The sequence below is a fragment of the Neodiprion lecontei genome, chromosome 4, assembly GCF_021901455.1.
Source record: "Neodiprion lecontei isolate iyNeoLeco1 chromosome 4, iyNeoLeco1.1, whole genome shotgun sequence".
Classification (NCBI taxonomy): domain Eukaryota; kingdom Metazoa; phylum Arthropoda; class Insecta; order Hymenoptera; family Diprionidae; genus Neodiprion; species Neodiprion lecontei.
This window is the reverse complement of record NC_060263.1, coordinates 5,107,208-5,122,153: the sequence shown is the minus strand read 5'-3', so window position 1 is coordinate 5,122,153 and position 14,946 is coordinate 5,107,208. Positions and strand designations below refer to the sequence as shown.

Sequence of the window (14,946 nt, the reverse complement as noted above, 5' to 3'; positions counted from 1 at the left end):
CAAACAGATACTTAATCCAAGTGTTTACTTTTTTGCACACGGAACGAAAAATCTGTGTTTATGAATCTGCTCAGCGGATATATATATAAGCGCTGGTAAAAATATTTAATTCAACGTTGTACTAATATTCACTTTTATCAGCATGAAGACTATTGCGGCTCTGTTACTGATCGCCGGTAAGTTCTCAGCCTTAAAGTTTATTATTAATAGCACATTATCGAATATGAAATACGGATAAGTGAGCAAGCCTTTTTCATCGCAATTTATGATATTTCATATGAGAATTTCAAATTACAATTACTCAAATATATCTCTATGCATGTGGGTAGACAACGTATTTATCGTTGAAGAAACTAATTTGTTTCTCATCATTAATTGTTTCAGCCACGGCATCAGCTATCGAGTGGACCGATCTTCGTGGTAATTAATCATCTACAATCAGGATGCGAATGACATAGTTTTTGTTTTTTCTGCCTATTTCTTCTTAAGATTTAACCGACTCTTCGTTATTACAAAATTTCAGTGAAATGGAAACTTTGGTTGCTCGACCCATTCCACTGGTCGAGTTATTATCAGATGCCACGCACAAAAGCTGATGCCATTTCCAATGACTGGGTTGAAGTGTCTGGTCTCAGTTCCTTGGATGTGACTGGGTATTGCCTGGATGGTGACGGTCGCGTTTGTCTTTATTATGATTCCTACGGGAACATTGCCGCTATTCATGTAATCATTAATTTCGTGTTGTCATACTTGAAATTAGCCGAATGGCTGAATGCTGTACAGAAATTACGTAGGACCATACAGTTGATGAAATCGGAGGAATGTAGATGTATACTGTTTATTTTTTTAGGCTGGTATGCTCGTGAGCGATGTTGCAGATATGCAAAGTATATACAACATGTCGGTGTTCAACCAATATGAGATAAAAACGATATTCGAAGAAGAGTACTGGACTAGTACTCTTTTGTTCATATCCCCTGGTTAGTGGTTATATTTTTATTTAGTGCAAGTATAGACATATACATACAATTGAACTATAAATTTTTTTCCATTACGAATTTATCGTACCAGTCAGATTCTACTTTTTGTAAGAGAATGTTGGTTTATAAAATGGGGACGAAATACCTTGATGAAATCAATCAACTTTCTTTTTATCAATTGACGGTTTGATTATTCGCAATATTTCGTAGTTTTCGTTTCATTCGTAAAAATTTGTCGCAGCAATGAAATTCGATGCGAAAAATTTACCGAGACTGGATGATCAATGCGGCAAATAGTTTCTTTGATTTGTCATTTTCGATGCATTCGATAAAGCCCATTTGTATCAAATTGTCATTATCTTTTCAGACGATATTGCAGCTGGTGGTCGCGACGAAACGAATGATCTCACCGGCACTGAAGGAATATGGTTCGTAACCACGGACGGATATATAACAATTCCCAGGAATGTATCAGATTGGGATTCTGCATGGACGAAAGAAAACTGCATTCCTGAAATGGGTAATGCATAATTGGTCCACGAATATTTTTGAATATTAATAAGTGTCAAATACCGATAACAATTTATGTATGACTATTGGTACCTTGTGATAAATGATCCAACAAGTACAAGGTTATATTAATCATACTCAAATGGGATTCAAAGGCACCAATGAATCTGTGTGACATGGACGGATATTGTTCCAATCTGACACGAGTATTCGCGACTATAAACATCAATTGATAAGTTATTTTATACGTATTTCAGGCACTCACTATTACTACGCGATGAATACATCAACCGAGTGTACAGCCTTCCAGCCTTGGTTCTTGTTGGAACAAGATGGCGAGCTGAGCGGTGTCGGACTACAGGGATTCGGATCAACGACTTACAAAAGCCGAAACTGGTATGAGGAGGTTCCAGCCGCCGCTATCAGGCCCACAATCCCGACGACCTCAGATTGTGTCGTAGAATGGGCTGCCGAATACGGTGTAATTTCAATGCACATTTACTTCACTTCCAAACCATGGGAATACTGGTGCTAGTTGCAGAAATCCAGGTGCAAAAATGTTTATGGCTGAATAAAATTCTATGATTATTGTGAAACAATTAGATTTCATCTTTTAATTTATATCTTGCGTTGGACTTGCAAAAATTCGACTTCCTCCATGTGTCGACACTTTTTCAGACGGTATTTGAGTATGATAAATGGTACACGACGCTGATCAAAAAATACCATATTTTATATCTATCGAAGTACGTATAACCTGCAACTTATATATATTAATTGTCATCATAATGGCAATATGCACTTACTTTATTCCGTATATTTATTTATTCACCGTATTTTTTTCTTTCATTACTTCGTTCACCGTATAATTGGAGTTACAGAAGCTGACAAATTGAAAACGACGCGCTAAAGTTTCTATTATTTTACTTTTCTCTTATTAATTTCAACTATACTCCCAGTCATTTACATAATTTCAAACTATTACTGTACCTATTCTACATCAGCACCGATTTTTAGGTTGTTTATTATCCGTGGTTGCTATACCGCTATAATGCTTTCAACTGACCATTTTGCGAAGTTCGTTTAATTATTTTTAGTTATCCAATTTCGTGTACTAATTTCCTGAAAATCATACTTGTTTCGCTTCTGTTGAGGTATTCACAAGGTTTGATTTGTGAGATGGGTATAAGTGCTGATTGGACGCCTCGGTGGTTATTCAACTACTTTGAAAGCTAACATTGAGAAAACGTATACGTTTCGAGAATTATGTGCCAATCGAATATCATGGATGAAACCTGCAGTTTATTATCCAACAGTTGAATTACGGTAATGGCAGTGTAAGGAATATGAGATAATGAATGCGGCTCGATTCTACAGAAATCACTTCTACATTGCAAATTTTTTACAGAATATGTTCTACCTACTCGTTTGTTCACAAATCTTTTTTACGGAATATTGTTTTCATACAGAAAGGAATTCGAGATTCACATCAGAAGTAATTCTGCATGAATTATTCCACAGGAGAATTGTAGTACAGAATAATTTACTACGGAAAAAAAATTGCTCCGTTGTCTTGAAATATAAAATAATACGATGAATAGAAACTATACTTACGTAGATTGTAGATATATTTCACGAATACTTACGCACTCTGGAATATTTATCCCCGAGCGTTGAGCGCCAGCTCGGAGCCGCTGCGCTTGCTCTCAGGATCAAAAAGTATCAAGTCACCGTGCAAAAGACGCGGTCAGATTTGAAAACTTGATAGTTCGTAAAAAAAAAAAAAATTAACTGAAAAGCTACATGATCAGCAGATGAAGGGTGCTTCATCTTTTTATGTACGGTTTATAGAATCGACACGCAAAATGCACGTCCGATGCCCATAATTAATCTATATGTAATCAGACGTGACCGGTAAATCAATACTGTTTTGATTGTTCAATACTTAGCATAAGCCGAAATTTAGCTGAATTCGAATGGCAGATGGAGATGTACATATTAGTAGACGATAGACAATGAATCGCTGTAAGTTTTGAGTAATTTGGAGCTTACAAATTTTGTCAATTATTTCATTATACTGCGGTGATATCAATTGTAAAGCACCTCAAAAATTGGTTCGAGAAACTTATTTCGCGTCAGAAGGCGCTATTACTTCAGGGAAATAAAAACGCGATCGTGAACTATCGCAGGCTCCTCTCCGACTAATACTCATTGTATCGATGATTCTTTTTGTTGCGGGTGGTGCTAGTCGTCGATTATTCTGATTATGGTAAATAAAATAAGAAGAAAAAGAGCTTTTGTGTTATAGTTGAAATAGAGACAAATGATTGGAAATATCGGATTTTCCATGGCAGGTGAAAAAGTAAACCAAAGGAAGATTCTGCTCCTATTCACAGCTAATCTAATTTCCGCAAAAAGTAACGGTTTACGGATATTCGTCAGAAATTTGCACTCGCGTGCGGCGACTCGTCACTCTAAGGGTGAACTGATCTCTCACGCTTCAGTTTTCATCTTGATCGCTTCGATTGCTGGTGGCGCCCTCTGCACGCGAAACACATTCATTGCGCATTTTCCACATTTTGATAGTGTATGTACGCAAGTTTATTCTTCCGGCATATCCATCGAGGTAACCCCACGCTTTGAATGCGAGTACTTGAGTGACACGGGCTTCTTTGCGTTCTGTCTTTCAGATCCGCCTGTTGCACCTTGCGTTCACTTCTTGCCTCCGAGCTTTTTTACTTGAACCAAGCAAGTATTCATTCACCTCCCTCAGGGGCGCGACCCCTGCCGTCTCGGAAGTGAATTCTTTCGATTTCCCAGGTTACTTCGATCGATAATTAACTCGTTTTCAGGACCGTTCTCGTACCGTGGTGTCAACAACAGTCGCAGTTGGAAAATGTCCTCATAACACCAGAGCCTGGTTGTCGGCGCCATTTTATCGCCAGATAACCTAAATTTTTTATGCTTAATGGAGGCAAATTGTAATTCTTGGGATTTCAAATTACTCATGTCACATAAATTAATGAAACATAATCAATAATATACCTATTCTACCATTAACACGTGAAAAAACATGGTCAACAGTCAGCTGTTAACCTGGTTGCACTAGTTAGATTTTCTTCCACCAGATGGCAGATTGCAAAGTGACTCGACCGAACGGTTGTGGCAATGTTAGATCGAAGGTGATAAGATTTAAAAAATGAATAATCTTGTTCCACGGGTCGAATCACAATACAAATGACAACCCTTATAAATATTATTATCTCTTATTTCCTAAGCCAAGCTCGTATCTAAAAAATGTAGAGCAGCGTGTTGTATGCATTTTTCACATTCAAACATTATATATCTCAACGTTAGCCTTAACATAAAACCCTCATTTTACGATGTCACGTACAGAAGCCGAAAGAAATAAACACCTGCAAGAAATTTTAAATTCAAACTGCAATAAAGATAATTCTGATGAACAAATACAGCAAACGTGCAAACAGGAAACACGAACAGATTACGAACATACAAGTCCTTATTTTCAGAATAGGGGATAACGTTTTTAACCAATCGTCTCGCGCTGGAATATCTAAATATCCTAATCACTATGCATAATCAGCGGCTTTTCCCACGATTAATCATGTGAGCAGCTTCAGCCAACCACCATACAACCTCCTGCCACCGATTTTGAGCAGGAAGTTCGGAAAAGATCAAGATTAAGACTTCGGTATATATAAGAACTCGTAAAGTATAATTCACTCCAGATTCAAAATCATTGAAGCAGTTTGCCAGAATGAAGACTTTCGCTCTTCTGTTACTGATCACCGGTAAGTTCTCATCCCTAAATAATACTGTATTTCAATTCGGCTCATACATCACCGCAGATGTAACGTGTTCGTGCGAGAAAATATAAATTTCAAGAACAAACTAATTTATTTCTCATTGGTTGTTTCAGCTGTAGCATCTGCTATCGAATGGGCCGATCTTCGTGGTATAATTATCAATCATCTACAGTCAGAATGCAAATGACAATTACTCTTTTCTAGTCTACTTTTTGATGTTGAATGTACCCAATTCTTCGATATCATAACTTAATTTCAGTGACATCGACATACTTAGGGTCGGACCCTTTACACAAAAAGAGCTACTTCCAGATGCCTCGTACAAAATCTGATGCTATTAACGAGAGTTGGGTCGAAGTAACAGGTTTGACTTCCCTGAATTTGACTGTGTATTGCTTCGAAGAAGGCGACGGTCGCGTATGTCTTGAATACGATTCTTACGGGAACATTGCTGCTATACAGGTGATTATTGTTTACGTTTATCGCGTCGTATCATCGAAGTCGTACAGATATTTGGTACTTGATAAAATTGAACATATACAGGGAAGGCACCATTTGATTTTTCAGGCTGCCGTACTCTGCAGTGACGTCGAAAATGTACAAAGTATTTACAACCGGTCGAATTTAAACCAGTGTCAGATCAAAACGATATTTGATGAACAGTATTGGACCAGCACAGTCTATTTCATATCCCCGGGTTAGTCGCTAAATTATGTTTCACCGTACAAGTACGATATTGTTGTAGAATTGTTGCGAAATATCTCAGCAATTTCTTGCTCGTTCTTTGATATTTTTAAATATTCGGTAGCGATTGGATTTGACTTTAAAAAAATATTCCGTCGAGCTGATCGAGGTAATAGTTTGTCTAATCTAACGTTCCATATGTTGCGAATTAAACTTCGGTATCTAATTATGATTCTCTGCTCAGAGACTATCGCAGCTGGTGGTCGCAGCGAAATGAACGGTCTTACCGGGACTGAAGGAATCTGGATCGGGACAACCGATGGATTTATAGAAATTCCCAGAAATGTGTCGGAATGGGATTCTGCATGGACGAAGGAAGCCTGTTATTCTGCAGAGGGTAATCTTCAATTGATCTCAACATTGTGACCGTGTTCGTTGTGTTTATTGAGAGTTTTTATGCAACAATGGTATTTAATTACAATTTTCCATGTACCTCTGCAGGCATCCACTATGAGTACGCTATGAACGGTTCCATGCAATGTACAAACTTGCAGCCTTGGTTTTTAATGGAACAAGGAGGCGAGTTGAGTGGTTTCGGATTACAGGGATTCGGTAATACGACTTACAAAAATCGTGACTGGTACGAACACTTTGCACCAAATTATTTTAGAGAGGTGATACCGACAACTCCGCAGTGCGTCATCGATTGGGGTAACGATTATGGTTTCAACAGTATGCATGTATTCTTGACTTCAAAACCATGGACATACGTTTGCTAACAGCTAGAGTGTAGGACGTGCGATGATTATACCGTGAATAAAATACCTCAAATTTTATGAATCGGGTATTTGTGTTTAAAATTTTAATCGTACCCTCTACCAGAAACCAAAACTACACACAAATTCTGCATCGAACAAATGATTCGTGTTATCAACACCTGCCTGACAGCGTTAATGAAAAAAATTCGAATAAATTGAGAATAATAATCTTTCGATATTTACATAACTTATCCGTCTCTTCGATAATCATAGGATTCACTTCTGTCAAAATCTCACAACTATAGAAAATTCTGTGCCGATTGAATAGTTTCGATGAAGTCCGCAATTATTATTCAGCAATTGAATTGTACATTCATTAGAAACAAAGTCACCGTTTCTTTACATTTACAATAATTCATTGAATATTCAACAAGCACTTAGTTTTTTCGAAGAGCTCACTCCATTTTAAAATATATGTATACATATATTTTATGATTTATTAATTTAAATTACACACAAAAAATATATACATATATATACACGTGCATATAATAAAGAAAACTACGAAAAGGCAATAAGGGCAATCGGATAAATTAACGAACGAAACTGAACAAACACGTACGAGGCTAAATCATCCTCGGATCGCTAGCGATAAGTTTACATTATATATTTATATATACATATATAATATATCTTACTTTTACACATGTTATATGCATTTTATACAAATAATCACGATTTTACCATATACACGATAGGAAATGATAGTTCAAACGATTTTATCAGCTGGTTATACATTCTGTTTTCATTTTTCTTGTTCTTTTATTGAACATCGAGACGGAGATGTGATGAATGTGATATACAAAATTATTTATTATTTTAATTTGTTTATTGGTATTGCAACAGAGGAAGGGCATTCCGTCACAATAGTTCGCGATTTTGTACATTCCACGAAGCACACGTGAATAATTGAATTTTAGCGTTCATCAGACTGTTCTGATCGAAACGACGGCGCGCTGGCAATTTTCTGAATTGCTGTGTGAAATGATTGGAATAGACAGTTTATGTGTATAAACGACAATGAACCCAATTCGATCCTTTCACCCTAGAAATTATTGCTGTGTATCGCGCCGTATGCGGCGTGCCACACGATAATTTTGAATTTTGTGAAAATATTCTCAGCGATTGTGAGTGTTTGGGTTTTTGGTTTTTCAATGATTATTTTCCTCCAATAAAGGATCTTTCATGAGAAATTCTATCAAATTCCCCGATAGCGAACGAATGCATATGAACATAATGTTGATTCTAAGTTTAGAGGAAAACACCTGGAAAGTAGTTATTTATTAGTCGGAATTGTGAATGTTTCCACGTGGAAGCGTGACGACAATATTTGCAACGGCGCACGGCGTTTACATAAACGACGAAATGATCAACGAATTCCGCATAAACCTTGAAAGGCGACAAATATATTACCCTGGAAATTATATATTTTCCAATAAACGACGCGACGATGCACGAATTATTAATAAAACTTCGAAGGTGGTAAATGTGTTTCGAAGCGTGAAAACAGTATCTTGAAAAGATAACGAGTAAAAGGTGGAAGCACGCAATATATAATTCTCAGACTTATGACGATGCGAGAGTGAAACGGAACAACTTTGGCACGTAAACAAATTGCTAGATTATCGGTAGGCGACAGAACGAAAAGTTTCGTAAATACAGCCTGCACAAATTTTGGAAAACGGAAATTTCGAAATAATGAGAGAATTCTAGTAAAATTTATGTGTGTTCAAAAAATTCAACGAATTCATTTCATTTTACAAAAAAAAAAACATACCCAAAAATTTCTTAAGCAACGTTTGATTTAAACAATTTATCGAATATTTTCTGGCAGTATTGTTATTCAAATCTAATTTTCTTACCGTGTTGATAAAGCTAATTCTTTTTCAGAGTTGCTTGATTATTCAGTTTGTCAGCATGAAGGTTGTTGCGGTACTGTTACTTATCGCCGGTAAGTTCTCGTCCCTAAATAATTATACCGTACATCAGTTCGTCAAATGCATCCCTGCAGACATGACATATTCTCACGGATAGATGAAATCTTCAAGAAAAAACTAACAATTTGTTTCTCATTGCTTGTTTCAGCTACGGCATCTGCTATCGAGTGGGCCGATCTTCTCGGTATAATTACACTGGAGTTGAAAATTTTCGCGATAAAATGCTAAATGAATAAGTTGGCGTGTTTCCGACGTATATTGGTGAACTGAATCCAATGGCGTTGCCTGTTTTTTCCGTGACGTCAGAATATTGAGATAATTCCTTCCAAAAATGGGCTTTCGATTGGAAATCGCACTTTTGAACTCGTACTATCTTTCAAACCGATTCATCAAGTACGTTGAGGAAAATTTATGATTCGTGCTGTGACCGATAATATGATAAACCATTTTTTGAACAAATCTCATGACGCTTGCGTACAGCCGTAAAAATATATTTTTAACCCGTGAATTTTACATTTTTCACGTTTGTCAAGATGTGCATATTCTTTCCTGTCTTGAAAGTTTTATTCAAAATAATTTCAATGTGTCGAGAGCATTTCCATCCGACTCAAATCACAGCTCAAGTGGTATATTTTGACGAGAGGAACCCAAATTTTCAACCTTAGCATCATGGGGCGGCTTGGAAGATAATACGGGTCATAAAGTGCCATTGAAATTGCCATTTTTGCGATAGAAAAAACTGGCGACATCGAATTCAGCGCACCAAAATACGTCGAAGATACAACAACTAGTTAAATTAACATTTTCTGGCAAAAATTTTTTATCCCACAATTACAAATCACCTACAATCAGCATGCAAATGACACTTATTTTTTTCTTGTCTACTTCTTGATGTTGCGTGCAATTAACTTTTCAATACTTACGCAACTGAATTTCAGTGAAATGGAGCCGCTCGGGGGAGGACCCTTCACACGCAAATAGCTTCTTCCAGATGCCTCGTACAAAATCTGATGCTATTAACAATAGTTGGGTCGAAGTAACAGGTCTGACTTCCTTGAATTTGACTGTGTATTGCTACGAAGAAGGCGACGGTCGCGTATGTCTTGAATACGATTCTTACGGGAACATTGCTGGTATACAGGTGATTATTGTTTACGTTTATCGCGTCGTATCATCGAAGTCGTACAGATATTTGGTACTTGATAAAATTGAACATATACAGGGAAGGCACCATTTGATTTTCCAGGCTGCCGTACTCTGCAGTGACGTCGAAAATGTACAAAGTATTTACAACCGGTCGAATTTAAACCAGTTTCAGATCAAAACGATATTTGACGAAGAATATTGGACCAGTACAATCTATTTCATATCCCCTGGTTGGTAGCTAAATTATCTTTTACCATACAATTACGATATTCTTGTAGAATTATTGCCAGTGAAAAATTTCTTCCTTCGAAAAGCTTCGTAAACAACAGTTTCTCCATTTTCCGGATAACAATGTAAAAAGAAATTTAGTGTGAACATTTGGAAAATATACAAAGATGTTTTTACTTCGTGACCCCAAACGTAGGAGCAATTTTTTTTTTATCATGTTCTGCTATTTTCAAATACCAGGTAGTGATTGGATTCAATATGAAAAAAAATTTCTGAACCAGGTGATCGGGGCGATAATTTCTTCAGCTAATAGTTTTGTACGTTGCCGACGGAACCTCAGATGTCAATTATCACTACTTTTTCAGAGACTATCGCAGCTGGTGGTCGCAGCGAAATGAACGGTCTTACCGGGACTGAAGGAATCTGGATCGGGACAACCGATGGATTTATAGAAATTCCCAGAAATGTATCTGAATGGGATTCTGCATGGACCAAAGAAGCCTGTATGTCTGAGCAGGGTAATTTTCCATTGATCTCACTATTGTGATTTTGTTCCTTCTGGCTACTGACAGTTTTCTTCAAACAATAGTAATTAACTACGATTTTCGTGCATATCTCAGGTACACACTATGAGTACGCTTTGAACAGATCCATGGAATGTACAAACTTGCAGCCTTGGTTTTTGTTAGAACAAGAAGGAGAGTTAAGCGGTTTTGGATTTGAGGGATTCGGTAATACGACTTACAAAAATCGTAACTGGTACGAGACAATTATACCGCGTTTTCTCAGAGACACAATTCCAACAATTCCACAGTGCGTCATCGATTGGGGTGAAGATTACGGTTTTATTCTTATGCATGTATTGTTGACTTCTACGCCATGGACATACGTTTGTCCGTAGCAGGCTTCACAGTGCTGAAGCTAGAAATTTGAGGGGAAATACAGGAAAGCTTTGTGAAAATAAGAGGGAAGGGGGTATTAGGACATTTTTTTATAGTACTGACCAAATAGAGCAAGATTAGATAAATACAGGAGTGTCCGATATTTTGGTCGTTTTGGAATTTTTTCGATTACACATGGAAAATATTGTTCATATTGTGGAAATTTTTTTTTTTTTTTTATCATCAAGTAAACTGGACTGGAAAAGTCGACTCACGCTTAAGAACAATGTTTATATTTCCAGCTAAATGTAGGAACAAAATAATTTGGGCTGAGTGCAAGTATTCTGTGGATAACGCTACTCAATTAAGCCGTAAAAATGTTGGCTTGCGAAATATAAGAGAATGTTGGGATTCGATGAATTTTTTTCGTTCCTATGTTAAGTTGGAAGTATAAACATTGTTCTTAAACATCAAGTTGATTTTTTCTGTCCATTCTCATTCGTGAGGAAAAGTAACTGACTGGCAAAAATTAGGGGGATTTTACGGGGAAATTGAATGCTTTAGAGTACATTTAGGGGAGATATTCAGTTTTAAAATGCTTATAAGGAAACGAAAAAGAATAGGGAAATTCGAGACCGACCGTGTAGCCTGTGATAGCAACATCGTATGACGTGTAAGGATTCTTCGTAAATAAAATACTTAATTCTTGATGAAATAGATATTTGTGTCTCAACTTTTAATTACCTTCCATTAGACTTGTACGAAATCATCTCAGCTTTTCAAAACCAAAACTGTATACGAATGCTGCATCAAACAAATGATTTATTTTATCAACATTTACGTGACAGCATTGAAGGATAAAATTCGAATAAGTTAAAAATAATAATCTATCGATATTTACATAATTTATCCGCTTCGTCGATAATCATAGAATTCACTTTTACCTAACGTTTGTCCCATGGCTCTAATGATCTCTGAAAAATGAATGAGTAAGTAAGCATCGCTGTAGATACACGAACAGCTTTCAATCAGATATAAGGACCAAAAAATTATTGAAGAAAATGTATTAATTGTATTCTATTTTTCGTAGACACAGTTTTACGGTCATAATGAATGTAAGAAATTTGTCTAGTATCGATACACATACCTAAATCAGGTATTGCACATCTCGCCAAGTTTTCCCAGATATATATTTGCCGACATATTCATTCTGGTAAATGCGGTGCTTCTTGGCTAAAGTAAGGAGCCGTATCTCTAACTAGTAATGTATGGCACACATCGCAAACTCTCGAAGGTCGCTGCTTGGGTCCACTGTTTACAACGTGCGACAGACAAGTTGAACAAAATATATGACCGCAATGACGGCAATGCATCTATTCAAAGAAGAGTAATTGTATGTAGACGAGAAATACAAACACTGTTGACGTTGTAATGCTAACGGAAACAAATTCGCACTCACCTTTCTTTTTGTAACTGTGAACCCCGTTCGACAATTAGGACACTCGTCAACATCCTCGTCGTGCTGCCATCTCACTTCACTTCCTGCCTCTCTGATCTTTTCCAGTTGAACCTGTGATTTCGAACAATTTCACACAAATGTAAAATAATCAAATGATTGAGTCCGAAGATAAATTGATATTATATTTTTTTGATTTGATTTATCCAATTTTGCACCTGTAAAGATTGTGATAATCTAACAAAGTCTTTTTGTACTTCTTCGCTAGTATCTAATTCCTGTTGAAGACTGGTTAGCCTTTGACGAAGTTCAGCAACAGCTAATTCTATCTTTCGTTTTTCCGTTGTTGTATTTTCCAACTGCTGTTGAAGTCTATTCAACTTCTCTTCTTTTTCATTCAAAGCTTGATGATCATGTTTGTAATTCTCTACTTGGACTCTGTAAAAATAGTTTATAAATTAGCACTTGAAAGATATTTCAAGCCACTGAAGCGGATAATTATGAAATCCAACAATTTTTTTCAAACGACAATAAAACACTTACTTAAGCTGCCTAATTTCCTCAACCAAAATAGATTCCGATTGTTGATGCGCACGATTATCGTGATCTAATTGGTCTTGAAGGAGGGTCACCTCGTAACGTAAGGTTTCCTCTTTTTCCTGCGCAACTTCTTGCGCGACTTTTGCTGCTATCAAGTCTTCGTGCATTTTTAAAAGTGTGACGTGTAACTCTTCAACGTTATTTGGCATATTAATTGTCTCACTTTGGAGCTGCATGGAATTCTTACTATGCTTACCAACCAAATTTTCATTTTCTTTCTGCAGCCTGAAAGTTTTTTTTTTTTTTTCTTCTAAGTATAGGAAAAAATACCAATTTGTTTGAACTTGTAAAAGTTTGAACAATGTGGAACGTTGAGAAATGTCCGTGAAAATAAATTTATTTATTCTACAACCGTTATTAAAAATCATTGTTTCCAAAAATGCGATATTTCACGTATTGTGACAGTTTTTCAAGTTTCTCAAAACCTGAATCTAGATGAATGAAGCGAAATTTGTGCAGTTCAACTTACGCATTGAGATGCCTTTGTAGTTCTTCTCTTCCATGAATGAATCTACTTAGTTCATCGGTAACGCCTTGATGCATCTGTGCTAACGTTTGCTTCAAGTCGGCCAGGGCTTGCTGGGAGGATTGTGAAACGGAGGTGAGTTCTGCAACTTTAATTTTGTGTTCTTCTTTTTTTTCATTCCACTTTTCCTCCATTTCTTTACGAAATTCTACCTCCTTGACTAAATCTTCCTTTTGGACTTCTAACAAGTGATCAGCATCTGCCAATCGTTTTTCAAATTCTTTTTCTGCTGCCTGCATTTTCACCAATTGTGCCTCATAATTAGCGCACATATCACAACTGGCTTCCGCAGCAGATCCTGATTCCGTTTGAAATTTTTTTTGCGAATTAATTTCTATATGTTTTTGCAGCTCGTCATCTGTCGATCTTAGTTTTTCCTTCAATGCTTTAATCTCCTCTTCCAAAGATCCTACCAGCGAACGCAAAACTTCTGCATCTTCTTGGGCCTGTAGAACCGTAGGACAAGTTTTTTCTTTACAATCAAACTGCGTATTGTGCATTGTTAAAGTAATAAAATAAGAAATCTCAAATCACGAACACCTCCTTGGACAAGAATTCAAAAATATAAAGGGACGATTGAGTTCGAAGAAAATGAAAGAATAACATCATTAATGGTTACTTAATACACATCAAGATATTGTTATAAAATCTCACAATCACACTAATAGGGTCTAAAAGCTTACGTACATATTTGTTTACCTTCCTCAAGCTCTCTTCGATATTATCAGGGCCCAAAGACAATGAATCAGCTCCTAATTGAGAGACAACTTTTCTAGCTAAAGTTTTAGTCACAGTTGACAAAGATATTTGAGGTCCGTCCGCAGATTCGCGAGTTGTCTGCGTTCGGAGCAGCGCATTTTCTGCTTCAAGTTTACGAAACGCAGATTGCAACTTTCGCAACTCGTCTCCAAGTTGATTACGTGAACACGAGGACTCTTCTACTGTCTCTTGAATCAGTTGCTCCAAAGTGGCTATTTCTTCTTGCGCCTTGCGCTTTTCAACAAGAATGTCATTTTCCACCTTAAGGTCAGCCACCGTCAGCTGACTCTTAGCTTCATCAAGATCATTCTGTAATCTATGTATCTCTTCTTGCAAGGAGATCTTTTCTTCGAGCTGCCTTTTGAGTTCTTCTGTGAATGAGTAGCAGATGGTTGAATGGTGAGTTATTTTGTTGCAGTTAGAAAAAAATTAAGTGAAAACACCGAACAACCTTTGGCACATTACCTTCTTTCTGGAGAAAAAGTTCCTTCATTTTTGCTCTTTGACTGTCAAACTTCTTTAGTATCGTTGCATTCTCAGTCTCAAACTTCTTTAATTTAATCATTAGATCATCTAAACGAACAAAGCCACTCG

General features: G+C 36.8%; 4 protein-coding genes across 8 annotated transcripts; 3 read left to right on the top strand and 1 right to left on the bottom strand.

Annotated features, from left to right (window-relative positions):
• Positions 1-80: 80 nt before the first annotated feature.
• LOC124294265 lies at positions 81-2,092 on the top strand. The gene is made up of 6 exons (XM_046739192.1): positions 81-176; positions 385-420; positions 524-723; positions 851-980; positions 1,348-1,500; positions 1,748-2,092. The coding sequence occupies exons 1-6, from the start codon at positions 143-145 to the stop codon at positions 2,023-2,025; spliced, it is 831 nt and encodes a 276-aa protein (XP_046595148.1). The 5' UTR covers positions 81-142; the 3' UTR covers positions 2,026-2,092.
• A 3,061-nt stretch (positions 2,093-5,153) lies between these two features.
• Positions 5,154-6,841, top strand: LOC107221488. Of its 2 annotated transcripts, XM_046738933.1 has the most exons (7): positions 5,154-5,302; positions 5,431-5,466; positions 5,577-5,779; positions 5,885-6,014; positions 6,126-6,170; positions 6,246-6,398; positions 6,503-6,841. In XM_046738933.1, exons 1-7 carry the CDS (start codon positions 5,269-5,271, stop codon positions 6,778-6,780), a joined length of 879 nt encoding a protein of 292 aa, XP_046594889.1. In that variant the 5' UTR covers positions 5,154-5,268; the 3' UTR covers positions 6,781-6,841. The 2 variants fall into 2 exon arrangements, with proteins under 2 accessions (XP_046594889.1, XP_046594890.1); XM_046738934.1 differs by lacking the exon at positions 6,126-6,170 and having other exon boundaries at positions 5,163-5,302.
• Positions 6,842-8,306: 1,465 nt separating this feature from the next.
• LOC124294224 lies at positions 8,307-11,730 on the top strand. Of its 4 annotated transcripts, none has more exons than XM_046738935.1 (7): positions 8,307-8,447; positions 8,710-8,770; positions 8,905-8,940; positions 9,695-9,897; positions 10,003-10,132; positions 10,496-10,648; positions 10,751-11,730. In XM_046738935.1, the coding sequence occupies exons 2-7, from the start codon at positions 8,737-8,739 to the stop codon at positions 11,029-11,031; spliced, it is 837 nt and encodes a 278-aa protein (XP_046594891.1). In that variant the 5' UTR covers positions 8,307-8,447; positions 8,710-8,736; the 3' UTR covers positions 11,032-11,730. The 4 variants fall into 4 exon arrangements, with proteins under 4 accessions (XP_046594891.1, XP_046594894.1, XP_046594893.1 ...); XM_046738938.1 differs by having other exon boundaries at positions 8,396-8,420; XM_046738937.1 differs by having other exon boundaries at positions 8,402-8,466.
• An 86-nt stretch (positions 11,731-11,816) lies between these two features.
• On the bottom strand, positions 11,817-14,941 carry LOC124294223 (rab GTPase-binding effector protein 1-like). Its single transcript, XM_046738932.1, has 8 exons — positions 14,818-14,941; positions 14,293-14,723; positions 13,537-14,039; positions 13,011-13,292; positions 12,686-12,905; positions 12,471-12,581; positions 12,159-12,384; positions 11,817-11,985 (listed from the first exon to the last, which is right to left on the bottom strand). The coding sequence occupies exons 1-7, from the start codon at positions 14,915-14,917 to the stop codon at positions 12,217-12,219; spliced, it is 1,815 nt and encodes a 604-aa protein (XP_046594888.1). The 5' UTR covers positions 14,918-14,941; the 3' UTR covers positions 11,817-11,985; positions 12,159-12,216.
• Positions 14,942-14,946: the final 5 nt, after the last annotated feature.

What these genes read in the sequence shown, in the direction of transcription:
- LOC124294265 (XM_046739192.1), top strand. Translation starts at nt 143, where the DNA reads ATGAAGACTATTGCGGCTCTGTTACTGATCGCCG. An exon ending in TCTTTTGTTCATATCCCCTG is followed by an intron (nt 981 to 1,347) that starts GTTAGTGGTTAT and finishes TTATCTTTTCAG; the next exon opens with ACGATATTGCAGCTGGTGGT. An exon ending in AAACTGCATTCCTGAAATGG is followed by an intron (nt 1,501 to 1,747) that starts GTAATGCATAAT and finishes TACGTATTTCAG; the next exon opens with GCACTCACTATTACTACGCG.
- LOC107221488 (XM_046738933.1), top strand. Translation starts at nt 5,269, where the DNA reads ATGAAGACTTTCGCTCTTCTGTTACTGATCACCG. An exon ending in GGAACATTGCTGCTATACAG is followed by an intron (nt 5,780 to 5,884) that starts GTGATTATTGTT and finishes TTGATTTTTCAG; the next exon opens with GCTGCCGTACTCTGCAGTGA. An exon ending in ATTCCGTCGAGCTGATCGAG is followed by an intron (nt 6,171 to 6,245) that starts GTAATAGTTTGT and finishes TTCTCTGCTCAG; the next exon opens with AGACTATCGCAGCTGGTGGT.
- LOC124294224 (XM_046738935.1), top strand. Translation starts at nt 8,737, where the DNA reads ATGAAGGTTGTTGCGGTACTGTTACTTATCGCCG. An exon ending in GGAACATTGCTGGTATACAG is followed by an intron (nt 9,898 to 10,002) that starts GTGATTATTGTT and finishes TTGATTTTCCAG; the next exon opens with GCTGCCGTACTCTGCAGTGA. An exon ending in AGCCTGTATGTCTGAGCAGG is followed by an intron (nt 10,649 to 10,750) that starts GTAATTTTCCAT and finishes TGCATATCTCAG; the next exon opens with GTACACACTATGAGTACGCT.
- LOC124294223 (XM_046738932.1), bottom strand. Translation starts at nt 14,917, where the DNA reads ATGATTAAATTAAAGAAGTTTGAGACTGAGAATGCAACGATACTAAAG. An exon ending in TCGAAGAGAGCTTGAGGAAG is followed by an intron (nt 14,040 to 14,292) that starts GTAAACAAATAT and finishes ACGGTTCTACAG; the next exon opens with GCCCAAGAAGATGCAGAAGT. An exon ending in GATTATCACAATCTTTACAG is followed by an intron (nt 12,582 to 12,685) that starts GTGCAAAATTGG and finishes TCGAAATCACAG; the next exon opens with GTTCAACTGGAAAAGATCAG.